Source organism: Hyperoodon ampullatus (genome assembly GCF_949752795.1).
Source record: "Hyperoodon ampullatus genome assembly, contig: scaffold_310, whole genome shotgun sequence".
In the NCBI taxonomy this organism is placed as follows: domain Eukaryota; kingdom Metazoa; phylum Chordata; class Mammalia; order Artiodactyla; family Ziphiidae; genus Hyperoodon; species Hyperoodon ampullatus.
The window spans coordinates 190,995-206,564 of NW_027640563.1; the positions used below are offsets into that span (position 1 = coordinate 190,995).

Below are 15,570 nucleotides of genomic sequence, written 5' to 3' on the forward strand. Positions count from 1 at the left end.
GTTATTTTTCACATGTGTCATTTGGGATCTGACTTGTGTAAAGAGTTATGTCCTTCTGCTGATATGCCCACATTCTGAATGAAGATGATCTGAGATTTGTGCCCCAATGGTCCCACAGGATTGACATGAGAAGTGCCCTTTCTGGGCTGTCCTGAAAATGTATAAATAAGAATCCGTAGAGCAAATTAAAACAGAATATTGGGAGTCAAAAACCAACCGTAATGATCCCTCCAAAGTGAGAGCCCAGGTCAGCACAGGTAAAGCATAGTTTAAGTTCAGTTAAATGAGGCTAAGGCAGGCATGGATAGTGAGGAACAGTGAAGAGAAGATGGCTTTTAGACTCAACTTCACCTGAGTTCAATTCTTTCTCTACCACTTAGCAGCTGTATGGCCTTAAGCAAGTTATTCAATTTCTTTTGGTCTCCTTTTTCATCATCTGTGAAATGGGTATAATAATATCTTCAAAAGCATCCTACGTTTTAAATAAGAGTAAGATGGTATATACAAGAAGCCAGCTCCCATGAGTGTAAGATTTGATTTACACAGTAGATATGTTCCTGAAAGCTCACTGTAAAGTGAGGCATTGCAGAACAATTTACATAATAATAACAATAGCAGTTTGTAAATAGTGGGAATAGGATTTAATGCCAAGTGGTCTGGCTTCAGAGTCTGTATTTATTGCACTACCCTCTCTATACCCTCTCATTTACTTTAACCACCCACCCCAATTCTGAGCACTTGTTTTATAAAGTACAACAACTCTAGTTGAAGCCCCCAAAAGCAACCTAGAGCACAGAGATATGGCAGTGGAGGTTAGTCAGACATGGGTTTGAGCCTAGCTCTGCAACCGCTGGTATAACCCAGTGCAAGTTACTTACATGAAATCATAGTTTGCTCATTTGAAAAAATAAATGGGGATAGAGATTTTACCACGTACATTTGAGAATCAAATGAAATCACCCACATTATCTGGCTCACAGTAAATGTTCAGTAGTTGTCATTATTTAGTGCCTTGGAATGAGCAGTAATTTAGCGGGACTATTAATTTTGCTACTCAACTGTGGAAAATGTTAATATCATCTTTTAACATAATTATGGAGGTTTAGACAAAATAGAAAAATAGGAAGTACCTTCTCTCCTGTACTTGAATAACAGCATCATCTCAAGCTGTTGAACTGATTTTCTTTTGTTGACCATCCAATGGCTGAAATATGGTGTAAGGAAAGTGATATTCTTTATGGTGAGTCAAGAAAACCTCCAACACTGTGTCTTCATGACGCTCTTAATTCCCTGGTAAAACATCACGGGAACTCAGGAGTGCCTGCCTAGGGACACAGCAGGATAGGATAAACATCACTATATCCCTGCTTGCTGCTGACTCGTGCATCTGGGGAGGAAGTGGAAAATCCATTTGAGATGTGCCAAAACACAGCTTAAATTGGCTCACATACTCCAAATGGCCAAAGGGATTTTTATCAATGGCATCATCCAAAAAAGTCAAAAGCAGTTTTTTCAAACCTCCCTGCACATTGCATTTGGGGGTAGGGAGGTATAAATGAAGTTTGGAACGTTTTCACATCCAAAGATCTATTACAGAGTGTTCCATCAGAAGAAACCTAGGTTATTTTTCTTCCTCTTTTTGTTTGAGAATTGACTTTGCTTTAAGAACATCCAATTTCCCAAACATGATTTGTGAAGTTGACTGAGAGGAGCCATTTGTATCTAAATAACTCAAATGAGCATGTTAAATGTATGAAGAAAATAGGAAAATTTGAAATCAGATTCATTCATCTTTCATTCCACAAGTATTCTTAAACCTCTATTTGTGCCACACATGGGAAACACAATGAAGTTAACATTTCCTGAATACTTATTATGTGCCTGACATCTCCCTAAGCAATTTTCTATACATTGCTATGTAATTTAATCATTACCAAATGCATATCTGATGAGGACTATTATGATTTCATATTAATAGGTAAGTCTTATAACTATTGTAACTTAGAAGCATTCATATACCTGGTTTCCCGTGTTGGACCTGGGAAGGTAAACTTGGGTCTGATCCCTGTGCTGCCTTTCAAAACCTCCATGAGCCTACCCTCCTGGAATGCTCAGCCTAGTATGAGTGGGGCTGTAATGGGGAAGGGCAGGGTATATGTAGGGCAGTATGACAGCACTTAACCTGGATTCCAGGATTGTGTAAGGCCCCTGGAGAAAGTGACATCTAAGTGGAGACCAATGAATGAGTAGGACTTGGTGAGACACAGGGGAAAGGAAGGAGCAGAAGAGAAGGGAGAAAGTTCATGACTTGGACGTGAGTGATCACGTGATCTGTTCGAGGGACTGAGCACAGTTCAGAATGGCTGGAAGTGAGAGGTAAGAATGCTGGGCCCAGAGTAGGATGGGTCTGGATGGCCGATGTCTGGAACAAGTGTGGAGCTCTTGAGTTTGTGTCTCAACTTTCACACTTACTGTTAGGAGGCACTGGGAAGGGACTTGGTCACCCTTAACTCCACCTCCACACTGACAGACTGTGGATATCTGGTCTTCACAGGGCTGTTATGAAATTATACAAAATAACAATGGATATAAAATGACATTATTACTCTCAGTTTTTATTTATCATTAAATTAAAGGAGATAACTGAAATTTAGCTCAATTATTTTTCATCCATGAGAAGTGTCTTTGTTTATAACTTTTACTACCTTCTAGTTTCTTCTCCACCGTTTAAGGAATAAGTGAATTGTGTTCATAGTTAAGGTCTGTGAATTAATTAATCAATCCAAATGATCTCAAGCAAGTCATCTTCTAACCTAGGCCTCAGCTATCTCATTTATAAAAGAAGGTGTTATATCACCTATGAAAGGCCTCTGGAGCTGAGCTACCTGCTTCAAATCCTGGCTCCCCTGTGAACTTGCTGTGTAATCTTGAACAGGTTACTTGACCTCTCTGGACCTTGATTTCCTCATTTGTAAAAGTAGGATAATTGTAGTGCCTATCTCCTAGAGATATTATGAAAATTAAATATGTGTGAAGTGCTTAGAACAATGCCTGGTCAATAGGGGCTTATTGTTTTCATGATCCAGTTGAGTCACATGACTATCAGTCTATGCGTACTGTGTGCAAGTCAGACTCCTGTGTCATCAGGAAGCCCAAGGTGCAAGGCTGGCTTGTGGATGCGCTTTGTTAGTCCTCAGCAGAGAACGATACACCTAGAGTCATGAATGTGGGAGGTGGCCAGCTGGGCGGCAGGGGAACTCTGGTGTGACTGTGTTCCGACACCCAAAACAGGGAGCTTAAGAGGCGCAAAGTCTGAAATAATAAAAAACCACAGAACGGGGAAAAAGTAAAGCCACACTGGAGTTGAGCCGAGTGGAGAATCTCAGTTCCTTTTCAGAATACAATGCTGAGCGAGAAGTCCCACGGTCAGCTAAACAATCTTCACACAAAGGAGCAGAAAATATAAACAAACCACAGAGAAAGGAACAACAGCCTGAAATGGTCAGATAGTTCTCACAGGAGCCTAAGGGCATGTCGCAGAGAGCAAGAGCTGTTCGGTTAGATTGCTAAATGAAGCGCCTCCTCAGGTGAGAGGGAGCCCCAAAAAGTGGCCCCTGAGGTCCCCTGCCTGCCTTCCCTGCCACTCATGGCCACACTGCACGTGTCACCACAGCGGCGTGGCCTGTGTTTATATTTGGGAAGGATCCTAACCTCTTCTAAGCACCCAGGGGTTTGGCATACATCATTTACTATTCCTAACAACCGTTTAAGGTAAATACTTTTACTCCTAAATTACAGATGAGGAAGCTGAGGTGTTCAGAGGTGAAATAACTGGGTCAAAAATGTTCAGTAGGGCTTCCCTGGTGGCGCAGTGGTTGAGAGTCCGCCTGCCGATGCAGGGGACAGGGGTTCGTGCCCCGGTCCGGGAAGATCACACGTGCCGCAGAGCGGCTGGGCCCGTGAGCCATGGCTGCTGAGCCTGCGCGTCCAGAACCCGTGCTCTGCAACAGGAGAGGCCACAAGAGTGAGAGGCCCGCGTACCGCAAAAAAAAAAAAGTTCAGTAAGTGGCAGAGGGTGGCCTTAAGCCCAGGACTGTCTAATTCCAGGGCTCACGGTGCTCTTTGATCTCCACCACTCTCCTGGGTCCGCCCCATGTCACTATCTGCACCACGGTATCTGTGTGGGAGTCTTCCAGGGCACTGTGCCCAGGTCAGCAGGCGCTGAGGAAAACAAGCGGATGTACCTAAAGCTCAGGTCCTTCTGAGCATGGTTCAGAGGCATCTTCTGCCTTCACAGGGTAGCTCTCTAAGCTCTCATGAAAACCAGCTGACTCTTGCCAAGTAATAGGCCTCATCTTCTGATTCAAGGTTCATTTGTTCCTGGAAAAGATATATAACCTCATTTTCTCATTTGTTTTTTCTCTCTCTTTTAAAAGCTTCCTTCCTACCAGCTACTTTAACTATGACTGTGGACAGAGGAGATAATGTGAACATATCGTTCAAAAAGGTATTGATTAAAGAAGAAGATGCAGTGATTTACAAAAACGGTGAGTATGTGTTTTGTGTCATTCCAACACTGTTGTATGAGACATCAGATAGCATAAAACATACTGGGTCATTATCTTATTGCAGTCTTGGGGGCAGATATTTGAAGTAAAGCTACTATGATGCAAGCTAATCAGATTCTATGATAGAAGCTGTCTTAGGTAACGTGTTTGGTTACTTAAGTAAATTCAAGTGGAGATTTTTATACATATATGAATGCACCTACCTACATTGTACATTTACAAATACACAATATGAACTATGAACGTACAAGAAAATCCCATCATGATGTAATACGTGGGGTCTCAAATTCTGCCACGTAAAATGGGATGCTGTTTGATTGCAAGGCTAAGGAAATGACCAGAGTGAGCCTGGAAAGCCAATTGGCAGTGGTTCTGGGGGTCCAAGTGCACAACCCAAATCTGTCTGGGTCTGACTACGGTTTGGCACCACCTGGTGGCTGTTGCCTGATGCCGCTGAAATATTGATGGAGACTCTTCTGAGTTCTGTGGATGAATGACTTACAGGTTGGAGTAGTGATTCTAGTTATCTCTTAATTGATTAGTTGGCAAGTTTACCTGACATTTTCCCCAGCTTTGTCGGTTTGCCTTTCCCTGCAGAAGATGGAAATTTAGGCTACCCTCACCTTCATCTGTTTGGTGGTAGATCCTATAGACTAACCTATCTGCTCCAACACCATACTTTTCTCAACTTTTGGGAGCGCATTCGATAGTTCAGCCTTTTCATTCTTCTCCCCCCATCTAATATGCTAGAGCACATTTTCTGTATCAGGCCAGGGAAAGCTGATCAAGTGGAGGGGGCAGACAAGGAAACAGCAGTGTTTGAGTGTGACCCATTGTTCTCCACTTCTCTCCCTTACAGGTTCCTTCATCCATTCAGTGCCCCGGCATGAAGTACCTGATATTTTAGAAGTGCATCTGCCTCATGCTCAGCCCCAGGATGCTGGAGTGTACTCGGCCAGGTACATAGGAGGAAACCTCTTCACCTCGGCCTTCACCAGGCTAATAGTCCGGAGTAAGTGATGGTGTGGTTGTTAGGATTTTTAGTTGGAAGTAGCAGAGACTGACTCTGGCTACTTAAGCAAAAACCAGGGATTAGTTGAAAGTATACTGAAGACTTTAAAAAATTGATGGAAAAGCTGATAAGCAAATTCCAGAAAAGATCTTCCAGGGAAGATCTGGGGCTCAGCACCGGGGAGGGAGGGTGGACTTTAGGATGCTACCATGACCCTAACTTAGCTTCAGTGATGTTTCTTTTACTTCTAAATGCTGAACTCTCAGGAAGAACAATCAGATTGGCCAGACACGTGTCAGGTATCTACTCGCCTAGACCAGTGAGCTATAGACAAGGGTGGAGCCACATACTACATACAGAATGGTAATCACTGTGAGCTGGACAGTCTCCCCAAAAGGTGTCTGCTACAGGGAGATGAGTTGGGCCTTCTGGGTTGGCCTAATATCTAGTTAAACATTAAGTCTCCTGTAAATCCCAACTTTCCAGATCATTTAACTCTCAAATGTGATTTCTGTTTTCAGGTTTGAAAAATGCAAGAGTTAGAACTGGTGTAAACTTCTCCCCCATTATAACTATCAAAGTGGGTAGTAACTGTCACCAGTGGTTTTTACAAAAAATTGATCTATAGAAAGCAAAAAATTTGCCCTGAATTTTCTCCGGTTATGTTAGGTATTCATGATATTAAATGTTCAGGCCTTCAGGTCTAAGTACTAGGGATGCCCTGTCATTCCTCTAATGATTAGCATCACTAACTTGTGAAGAGTACTTATTTTGCTTTGCATTATATTTATGCATTCATTCATGCATGCAACAAATCCGTGTTGATTATAAATCTCTGCCAGGCATTGTGTTGGTGTGGAGAATACAAGGATAATAAGATGAATCACTGTCCCTTGGGTAATTCCCAAGCAGAGCAGGTACATACATAAATAGATAAACAGATACTGCGATATGACAATAGACATATGAAAAGTGTGGTTCATCTAGTTTGGGCAGGTGAAATCCCCTTTCATTCCTCTCTACTCTCAGACTGGCAAGGACACAATTTGCATTCATTTCATTAAGATGGTCTCTCCAGTGTGATAGAGCGCCATGTACCAGGGGCACTCAGAGTCTGGGCTAACTTGGCAGATTTTCCAACAATATCAAAAACATCAAATGTCGATATATGGTAAAAGGTTTAAAGCTTTTTTTTTTTTAAATGACAAAACAAACATGACTTATCATAGATTAGAATTTTAAATTTCCCTGAAGTTTTAAGATACAGCAAAAGACTTCAAACACATTTTGATCTCCAAGTTGTCTCCTTTTCAGATGGCCAGAAGCACATTTATTCTCTTTGGCTCTTATTTCAATAAAACTGTTTGAAAAGCACTGCTAATATCTAAAATCATTCTAAGAAAGTTTGAGTTGGGCCACAACCATCCTATTTAAAAGTACTTCCTTCCATTTGACCTCTGATGTTTACTAAAAAATGAGGTACAGTTGAAGGCATTTGTCCATTTCTCATAACTGTAAGGTATCTCTCCAGGTACATTTGAACCCTAGGAATAGTCAGTGCTTAAAGATGTGTATTAAAAATCATACTGGTTATACGTGTAGGATTTCTTTTTGGCGTAAATTCTCTCCATGGCAAAAGATTTCTCGAAAACATTAAGTTTATAAGATTTCTCTCTGTATGCCACGGATCTATGGTTTCCTAAAATACAAAACCACGAGGCTTTTGAAGAAAATAACAGAAGCCTAACTGCATACTTGTTGCTTATCAAGGAGCTCTCTTCCTGCCTTGTGCATCCCTAAGAGATCACCTTAAGTATTTCCTTGAGCTTAATCCCTTCCTCTTTCCCAGGATTAGGAGTGAAGCTGGGACAGGTCTTCAGATCGGTGCAGGGTTAGAGACATACTTTAATGTAACAGGAGAACCCCTTTCATCTCCAGTGTCTGCTATCATTAGTTTTCATCATGTGAAGATAATCTGTGGTCTGGTCTCAAGAAATCACTAATTGTGCAGAAGTATTTTTCCCTTTATATATTAAGGCATGTAAATATTAGCTTTGAGACATTTTGTAGCTTTATCAATTAAGTGGTTGCCTGTAAGCCTGGGTCTGTGTTGACAGTCTTCCTGATTATTTTAGAGAAAATACTGATAACTAGGAGTTCTTGCCAAAAATATTATAAGCTGTAGGCACAGGTCCAAGTTTACCACCGTGAGACTAATATTCAGGGACAAAGACATTAGTTCCTTTCAGAAGAAAAATTAAACTAAATTCCTGACCACAAAGGGTCACCCTACCCCGCTCCTCCTGGGCTTTCCTTATCAGAAGGTATCCTAAATAACAATCTGAAATCACCAAGTGCTGGAGAGAAAGAGCCAGGAAATATGAATCTAGAAGCATTTTACCATTCTTGTACTTTCAATTTTGTATCTTGCTTCATTTCTTATATGTTTTCTACCTGAAAAATATTTGGGGGCTACTAGCTCCTGCTTCCCCTTTTAGCTGTCTTCTGTCTCCACATTCTTTATTTTTTTAATCTTTATTTTATATTGAACTATTTACAATTTTGTGTTAGTTTCAGGGGTACAGCAAAGTGATTCAGTTACATATATACATGGATCTATTTTTTTTCAAATTCTTTTCCCATTTGGGTTATTCTCCACATTCTTTACACTGGAGATTCCCAAACTCTGGCATGCCTCAGAATTATCTGAAACACTTGTGAAGCATAGGTTGCTAGGCTACCTCCAGAGTTTCTCATACAGTAGGTCATTGATGGGAGTCTGGGATTTGCATTTCTAACAGATTCCCAGGTAATAGTGATGCTACTCGTCAGGGGTCACACTTTGAAAACCACTGCTCTTGTCTCTAACATAACTGCAGCTCTCCAAACATGCCGTGTTTTCCTCCCGACCTAGCCTTTGCCCAGAACACGCTCTCCAACCTTATCTTCTTTGTCACTTAGTGGGTCCTGCAGATTCAACGCACATACCACCTCCTCTGAGAAGCCCTCATTTATGCCCTATTCCAACCCTAAGGCAGAATTAGGTACTTCTGTCTTTGTCGTTATCATTATTTTCTATCACATGTCTGTCTCCCACATTGGACTCTTAGCTTTTAGAGAGCAAAGATTGTGTTTTATTTATCTTCGTTCACCAGTGCCCACTCACATGACTAACATGTATCAGGTGCTCAATAAAGCTTTGGGGAATGAAGTTGCTCCACTCACCATAGTCTTGTTTTCCTTAAAAAAAAGGATGTGAAGCTCAGAAGTGGGGACCTGAATGTAACCGTGTCTGCACTGCTTGTATGAACAATGGGATCTGCCACGAAGATACTGGAGAATGCATTTGCCCTCCTGGGTTCATGGGGAGAACATGTGAGAAGGGTAAGTCAAAAGTGCTTGATGAGGGGCTTCCCTGGTGGCACAGTGGTTGAGAGTCTGCCTGCCGATGCAGGGGACACGGGTTCATGCCCTGGTCCGGGAAGATCCTACATGCTGCGGAGTGGCTGGGCCCGTGAGCCATGGCCACTGATCCTGCGCGTCCGGAGCCTGTGATCTGCAACGGGAGAGGCCACAGCAGTGAGAGGCCCCTGTACCACACACACACACAAAAAAAATGCTTGATGAGTAACCTGTGGATTTAAAAAGCCATTGTTGCTGGACCTAGAATTTTTAGATCTGGACGCATTTGAGAATGGAAGCTAAATGGCCTCTGTGAGCCCATATGGTACCTTTGAGTAAATTCCAAAAAGGTGCCCTTTCTTAAAGGCTCTTTATTGTTAACCACCGAAAAGTCGTAATAAGTGTACAAATCTACGACATCTATGATGTGAACGCCACTCCCTAGGTTTGTGCAGTACGCAAACTGCACTACTGGGGGTTGTGCCTGCAGTGTCCTCTCTGTGAGGCAGTTTCATTATCTATAAAATGGGCCATAAGGGTGTGTTTACACTGACAATTCCACAGCTTACATTGGATTATTTTCCATGTTCACTGGTCTAGGAGAGACCCTTAAAAAGAAGAATCCTGCATTTCAAAGGGCTGCCTATTTGCCTCTGAATCATCTTTTTCTCACCCACAGTTTGTGAACTGCACACGTTTGGCAGAACTTGTAAAGAAAGGTGTAGTGGACCAGAGGGATGCAAGTCCTATGTGTTCTGTCTCCCAGACCCCTATGGGTGTTCCTGTGCCACAGGCTGGAAGGGTCTGCAGTGCAATGAAGGTAGGCACCAGTCACACCCCTAAAGAGAAAAGGTTCTAGCAGGTATATCAAGGAGATCCAGCTTGCTGGAAATCATTGTTTAGGACATACCTGGACTGCTCACTCAACTGTCTATTGCTGAATTACAGGGTTTTGAATCAAAGATATCTTCATCCAAAGCTAATTATGCTTTCATGTTAAGACTCTGGACCTCATAGAAAGTGCTCCTTATATACATCACCTGGGGATCTTATTAAAACAGATTCTGATTTCATAGGTCTGGACTGGGGCGTGAGGGTCTGCATTTCTAACAAGCTCCGAGGTGATGCTCTTGGTTTTCAGACCACACTTTGAGTTGGAAACCCATAGAAGATTTGTTATCTTCAGTGCATCATAAATATCATTGCTTTTAGGTCAGATCCAGGTAGGATTTGGGATTTGAAAATCGAGGAAGTTAAGGTCTTATCTTCCGTGGACCTTACACAAGCAATACTAACTTCACCTACTCGAAGATTCCTTCTACCCTTTTTAATATATATTTTCCCATTTGGTGAAGCTCAGAGGTATGTGTTTCCCATCTACTTTCCAATAAGCTTTTCACATCAACTATCACACAGTAACTTAACATGAACCTGTGGCCAAATATGCTAGACCTTCCCTAATGAATGCTAATCTGGTGAATTAGGCAGAGCTCAATGGTGTTTCAGTATTTGCCTCACAAAATCAGCTTTTTCCACATCTGGCATTCTTGGGAGCCGTGATGGGGTCTCCAGCCACTTGATAACAGTGCACTAGGACAGAGCAGTTCAGTAGAAATATAAACAAACCACATATGTAATTTAAATTATTCTAGTATCCACATTAAAAACGTAAGAGAAACAGGTGAAATAATTGTAATATTTCAGTTGAAATAATTGTAATATTTCAGTTAACCCAATATATCAAAAATATTACCATAGCAACATGTAATCAATAGAAAAAATATTAATGAGATATTTTACATTCCTCTTTTCATACCGAGTCTTTGAAATCTCAATTTGGATTAGCCATATTTTAAGAGCTCAATAGCCATCCATGGCTAGCAGCTACCATACTGGACAGCATAGCTCTAGGGGCTTAGAGTAAGAGGACAAAGAGGAGAGTTACACAAAAGTAAGCTTCAACTACCTGCAAAACCTCACTCAGTTCCTTCTAAATGCTGTATCTGCCCCCTGTGGAACACTGAGGGAGCCTTAGCTGTAGAGGAATCCCACATGGTCTCAGAAATGTACAACTTAAAGTAAAAGGTGCCTCCGAGTAGGGGTAGATCCAGTTCCTCCTTAAAGACTATTAAAAAATCATACACAAATTTTAAAAAACATGTGCATATATGAAAACTTTGCGAGGCCCCAGAAGGGATACATGCATGTGAGGAGTCTAGAACATAAGCTTCATTAACTTCATGGTGAATATGTCTCTAGACCCAGATTTATAGGAGTACCTTTATTAACATCCCAGCCCACATCTGGCTCAAGAAATCACTAAGATTTTATGAATTGAGATATTTTAGTGTTCTCCCAGACTCCTTCCTTGGACCTACAATTACATGTATGTTAGACCTTTTGATATTGTCCCTTAGGTCCCTGAGGTTCCAATCATTTTTTTCTTTTTCCCTATCTGTATTCTTCAGACTGAATACCTATTGATCTAGCTTTAAGTTCATTGACTCTTCTGTCATCTCCATTCTGTTGCTACATCCATACAGTGAAATCTTTATTTCAAATATTATGTTTTTCAATTCTAGAATGCCTTTTTGGTTATGTTTTATAGTTTATATTTCTCTGCTGGAATTTCTAATTGTTTCATTTGTTGTGAGCATATTTTCCTTTACTTCACTGAGCATAGTTATTGTAGTTGCTATTTCCAACATCTGGTTCATCCAGGTTGGTCTCTGTTGATTTTCTTTTCCCTTGGGAATGGGTCAGAATTTTCCATTTCTTCTTATGTTGATTGTATTTTGGGCATTGTGAATATTACATTGAGGAGACTTGGAATATGATATATTTCTCTGAAGAATGTTGATTTTGTTTCATTATGTCCTATCAGGCAATCAGCTTGGCATGACTCAAACTGCAAACTCTGACTCTCAGGCATCAACTCAAACCCAGTTCATTCCTTTTAGCCTTAGCTGGGTTGCTTCAAGTCTGCACTTAACATGTGTGGTTCTGGGGTCAGCCAAAGATTTGGGACTTCCTCCCTCTGGCTCTTCCTTTCTAGATTTTCCCTCTCACTTTCCAGAGGCTGTAGTTGCTTTGACTCTGTCCTCTAAGATTCCTCTGTCTGTAAGACTACAGGTTTTCTTTGGGGTCCTAGCTTCCCCACATAATGTCAACTGTACCAACCATTAGACTAAAAGCTGAAAAATGGGGAGCACACCATTCCCATCTTCCAAATTTCAGTTCCCCTCAGAACCTGCATGGTCCCCTCTGTCCCTCCTCCCATCACTCTTCAGTGCTTTCAGGTAGTTGTTTTTAAAATAGAGTTGTTATTTTTGAGAAGGGTGACCTGATAGGAGCTTATTCAACTGTCCTGGAAGCAGAATTCCTCAACCCTTTAACTTCTTGGTAATTCAGATAAATAATACTACTTGGTAGCTTGGAGAAAAGAAGTAAAACTAGCCACCTATAGCCTGAGTTTTCCTCCTTCCCTATCTTAACGCTGGTTTTTGATGTCTTTGTTTACAGCATGCCAGCCTGGTTATTATGGACCAGACTGTAAGCTTAGGTGCAGTTGCACCAATGGGGAGATGTGTGATCGGTTCCAAGGATGCTTCTGCTCTCCAGGACACCAAGGGCTCCAGTGTGAGAAAGAAGGTAAAGCAAGGTAACACTGTAGTCAGGGTCAGGTTCAGCATGTCTGAACCAAGCTTTTCTGGCATAATTCTTGCCCCACTAGCCCAAGATTCTTAAACTCCTTCTGTTTCCATCCTGAAGTAGGGAAGAATATATACCATGTTCTAAAGGACAGCTTTCTGAATCTTTTCTATGGACTCTCACACTGGCCTTTCCACTAAGGAATAAACCATATGTTCTTTGTAGCACAGTAAGTGATAACTGGCCAGCTGAGAACTCTGCCTTTTGCTTTTGCTCTCTTCTCTAGGACCAGCCTTTTCCCTGGATATCCACAACAGTGGAAGAATTATGTGGAAGGGATTTGGATAAAAGATATTTTTAAAAAGAAAGATATAATGAAAGGAAAAAAATGAAAAATATTATCCTCAAAATGAAGTTTTAAATAATTCTAGTTCAGAATTACCGTAGAGCAGAAGTCAGCAAACACTGACCCACAGACCAAACCTGGTGTACTATTTTTTTTTAATAAATTTATTTTATTTATTTATTTATTTTTGGCTGTGCTGGGTCTTTGTTGCTGTGCATGTGAGGCAAGCGGGGGCTACTCTTTGTTGCGGTGCGTGGGCTTCTCATTGCAGTGGCTTCTCTGGTTGCAGAGCATGGGCTCTAGGCATGTGGGCTTCAGTAGTTGTGGCTCCTGGCTCTAGAGCTCAGGTTAAGTAGTTGTGGCGCATGCGCTTAGTTGCTCTGCAGCACGTGGGATCTTCCCGGACCAGGGCTCGAACCCATGTCCCCTGAATTGGTAGGTGGATTCTTAACCACTGTGCCACCAGGGAAGTCCCTTGTGTACTTTTTTTTTAAAACAGTTTTATTGAGGTATAATTTTTATACCATGAAGTGTTCATCCCTTTAAAACGTAAAATTGAATGCTTTTACAGAGTTGTGCAACCATCACCATAATCTAGAATGTTTTCATTTTACTAAAAGAAAGTGTGTACCTATTAGCAGTAACTCCCATTCTTTCCTCCTCCCAGCACCTGTCAGCCATTAAGTTACTCTCTGCCTGTACAGATTTACTTATTCTTGATATTCCCTATTCTATAAATAGCATCACACAATACATAGTCTTTTGTGGCTGGCTTTTCTCACTTACCATACTTTTTTTGAGGTTTATCTGTATTGTAGCACATGTCAGTATGTATCTCATTCCTTTTTATTGCCCAACCATCTATCTGTTCTCATAAAAAAAAATTATTGGAATACAGCCATGCCCATTTGTTTACAATATATCGTGTAAGGTTGCTCTTACACAACAGGGTTGAGGAGTTACCACAGAGAACATATGGCTTGCAAAGCTGAAAATATTTATTATCTTGTCCTTTCAAGAAAGTTTGCTAATGCTTACCCTAGAATATACTTTTTAAAATCTGAAGAAGCATACTTTCAAAATTTAAAAATAATAAACATATATTACTTTTTCAGTCAAATATAAATAACATATGTCCAGTGAAATCTACACTCAGAGTAATAAGACATTTATGGTCTTCTGCCTGTGAGTTTTAAAAATCAGAACAAATATGTGGGGAAATACCAACTGTTTTCTCAAAGGCTTTAGCTTGTCAGCTTTATACTTTCTCCTCTTCCCCAGCGTTTGGACTTTGTTACAGGGCGGGAATCTGGGAGGGTCTAGGAAGGGAAGGAAAGGCTATGGGCCAGAACATGGATTGAAAGTGGGCAATAAACAAGCTTAATGATTTGGATTTTCTGCACCACTTCCTCCTTTCTGTTCCAAGGCTGATGTTACAAAAAGTGTGAGAATCTCAAACTTAGAACCAGGTTCCGGGCTTCTGGGGAGCAGCTCCCTTTCCCTCACACCCTCTTCCACACTCTAGCTGTTCCTCCACCCCCATCCAGCTGCAGAAACTGCAAGGGGACAATGAAGAAAAGATATGGTTTGAAAATGTCAAAGCACGTTGAAGAATTCCGATGGCAATAATTATGTAGGCTGAACAGTCTGGCAAATTTTCTAATCACAATCTCTCCAAGTCTGCAGATACATCAAGGAATTATCTTTGTGGCTATTAGATCTTTTTCCCTCCTGTTCCATACACTTCACCTCTTTCATTCTAGGCCTGAGAAATAGGATATCAATATAAAATATCAATATTGATGTGTTTACCTTGACCCACCGCTGATATGGAACAGTATGTAGGTGACTGCTGTTCTTTTTTGCTGGAAAGGACTAAGCCACTTTTCCAATGTTTCCCTTATTTGCTTTAAGTGCATCTCCGTCTCCTACATTCTTTACTAAGTGTTGGACTGTTTTCAGTCATGTCTTACATTTAGTTACACATGTTCCAAAATTCTCTAAAACCTTACAGTTCAGAATAAAATTGTTATATTTCAGGATTATTCATTCTCTACTCTGCAGATAATAAGCAAGGGCTCCTGATACCTTTGTTGATAGCAGAGACATTTTTTCCTTTCCATATTGGCAGCAGTATTTTTTATTTGGCTATTGATGGGAAATTGATTTGGGGGAGTTTTATTCCACTTTACTTCTTCAATGTAAATGTGAATATAATTAATCATCGGCCACTTGCAGACTTCCCAATTAATGAGACATCTCTCAGATATCAAAACTTGACATATTGTTGATCGGCAGTATTGGGGGCTTGCAGAGTGAAAGAAGAACTAGTTTTTGTTTTTGTAAAAAATATTCCCTTAAAAAGCAAGAAGGGGAGTGGACAGTAATATCTGCAGAGATGTGGTGCTGATGATCTTTTCAATATTGAGGCTGTATCTCCTAGGTCCACTGAGAAAGTACATCATTATGGCCAAAGAGTGTGAATTCTGGAGTCATAAAGATCTGAGCTTGAACCTGAACTCAGAGCCTCAGTCTCCTCGTCTTTAAAATGGGAATAGCACCCACCCCGCAAGTTTATCATGTGATGATAA

The 15,570-nt window shown here is 41.0% G+C and overlaps 1 protein-coding gene across 1 annotated transcript in view; it reads left to right on the forward strand.

Annotated features, from left to right (window-relative positions):
• Positions 1-15,570, forward strand: part of LOC307070109 (angiopoietin-1 receptor-like) — a gene marked incomplete at both ends in the record, with an annotated part of 72,215 nt that overhangs the window by 9,277 nt on the left and 47,368 nt on the right. The window contains 5 exons of the mRNA XM_079728695.1: positions 4,437-4,547; positions 5,428-5,580; positions 8,833-8,964; positions 9,662-9,802; positions 12,505-12,633. Of these exons, the coding sequence (XP_079584821.1) occupies positions 4,437-4,547; positions 5,428-5,580; positions 8,833-8,964; positions 9,662-9,802; positions 12,505-12,633 (666 nt within the window). The remainder of the gene's footprint in view (positions 1-4,436; positions 4,548-5,427; positions 5,581-8,832; positions 8,965-9,661; positions 9,803-12,504; positions 12,634-15,570) is intronic.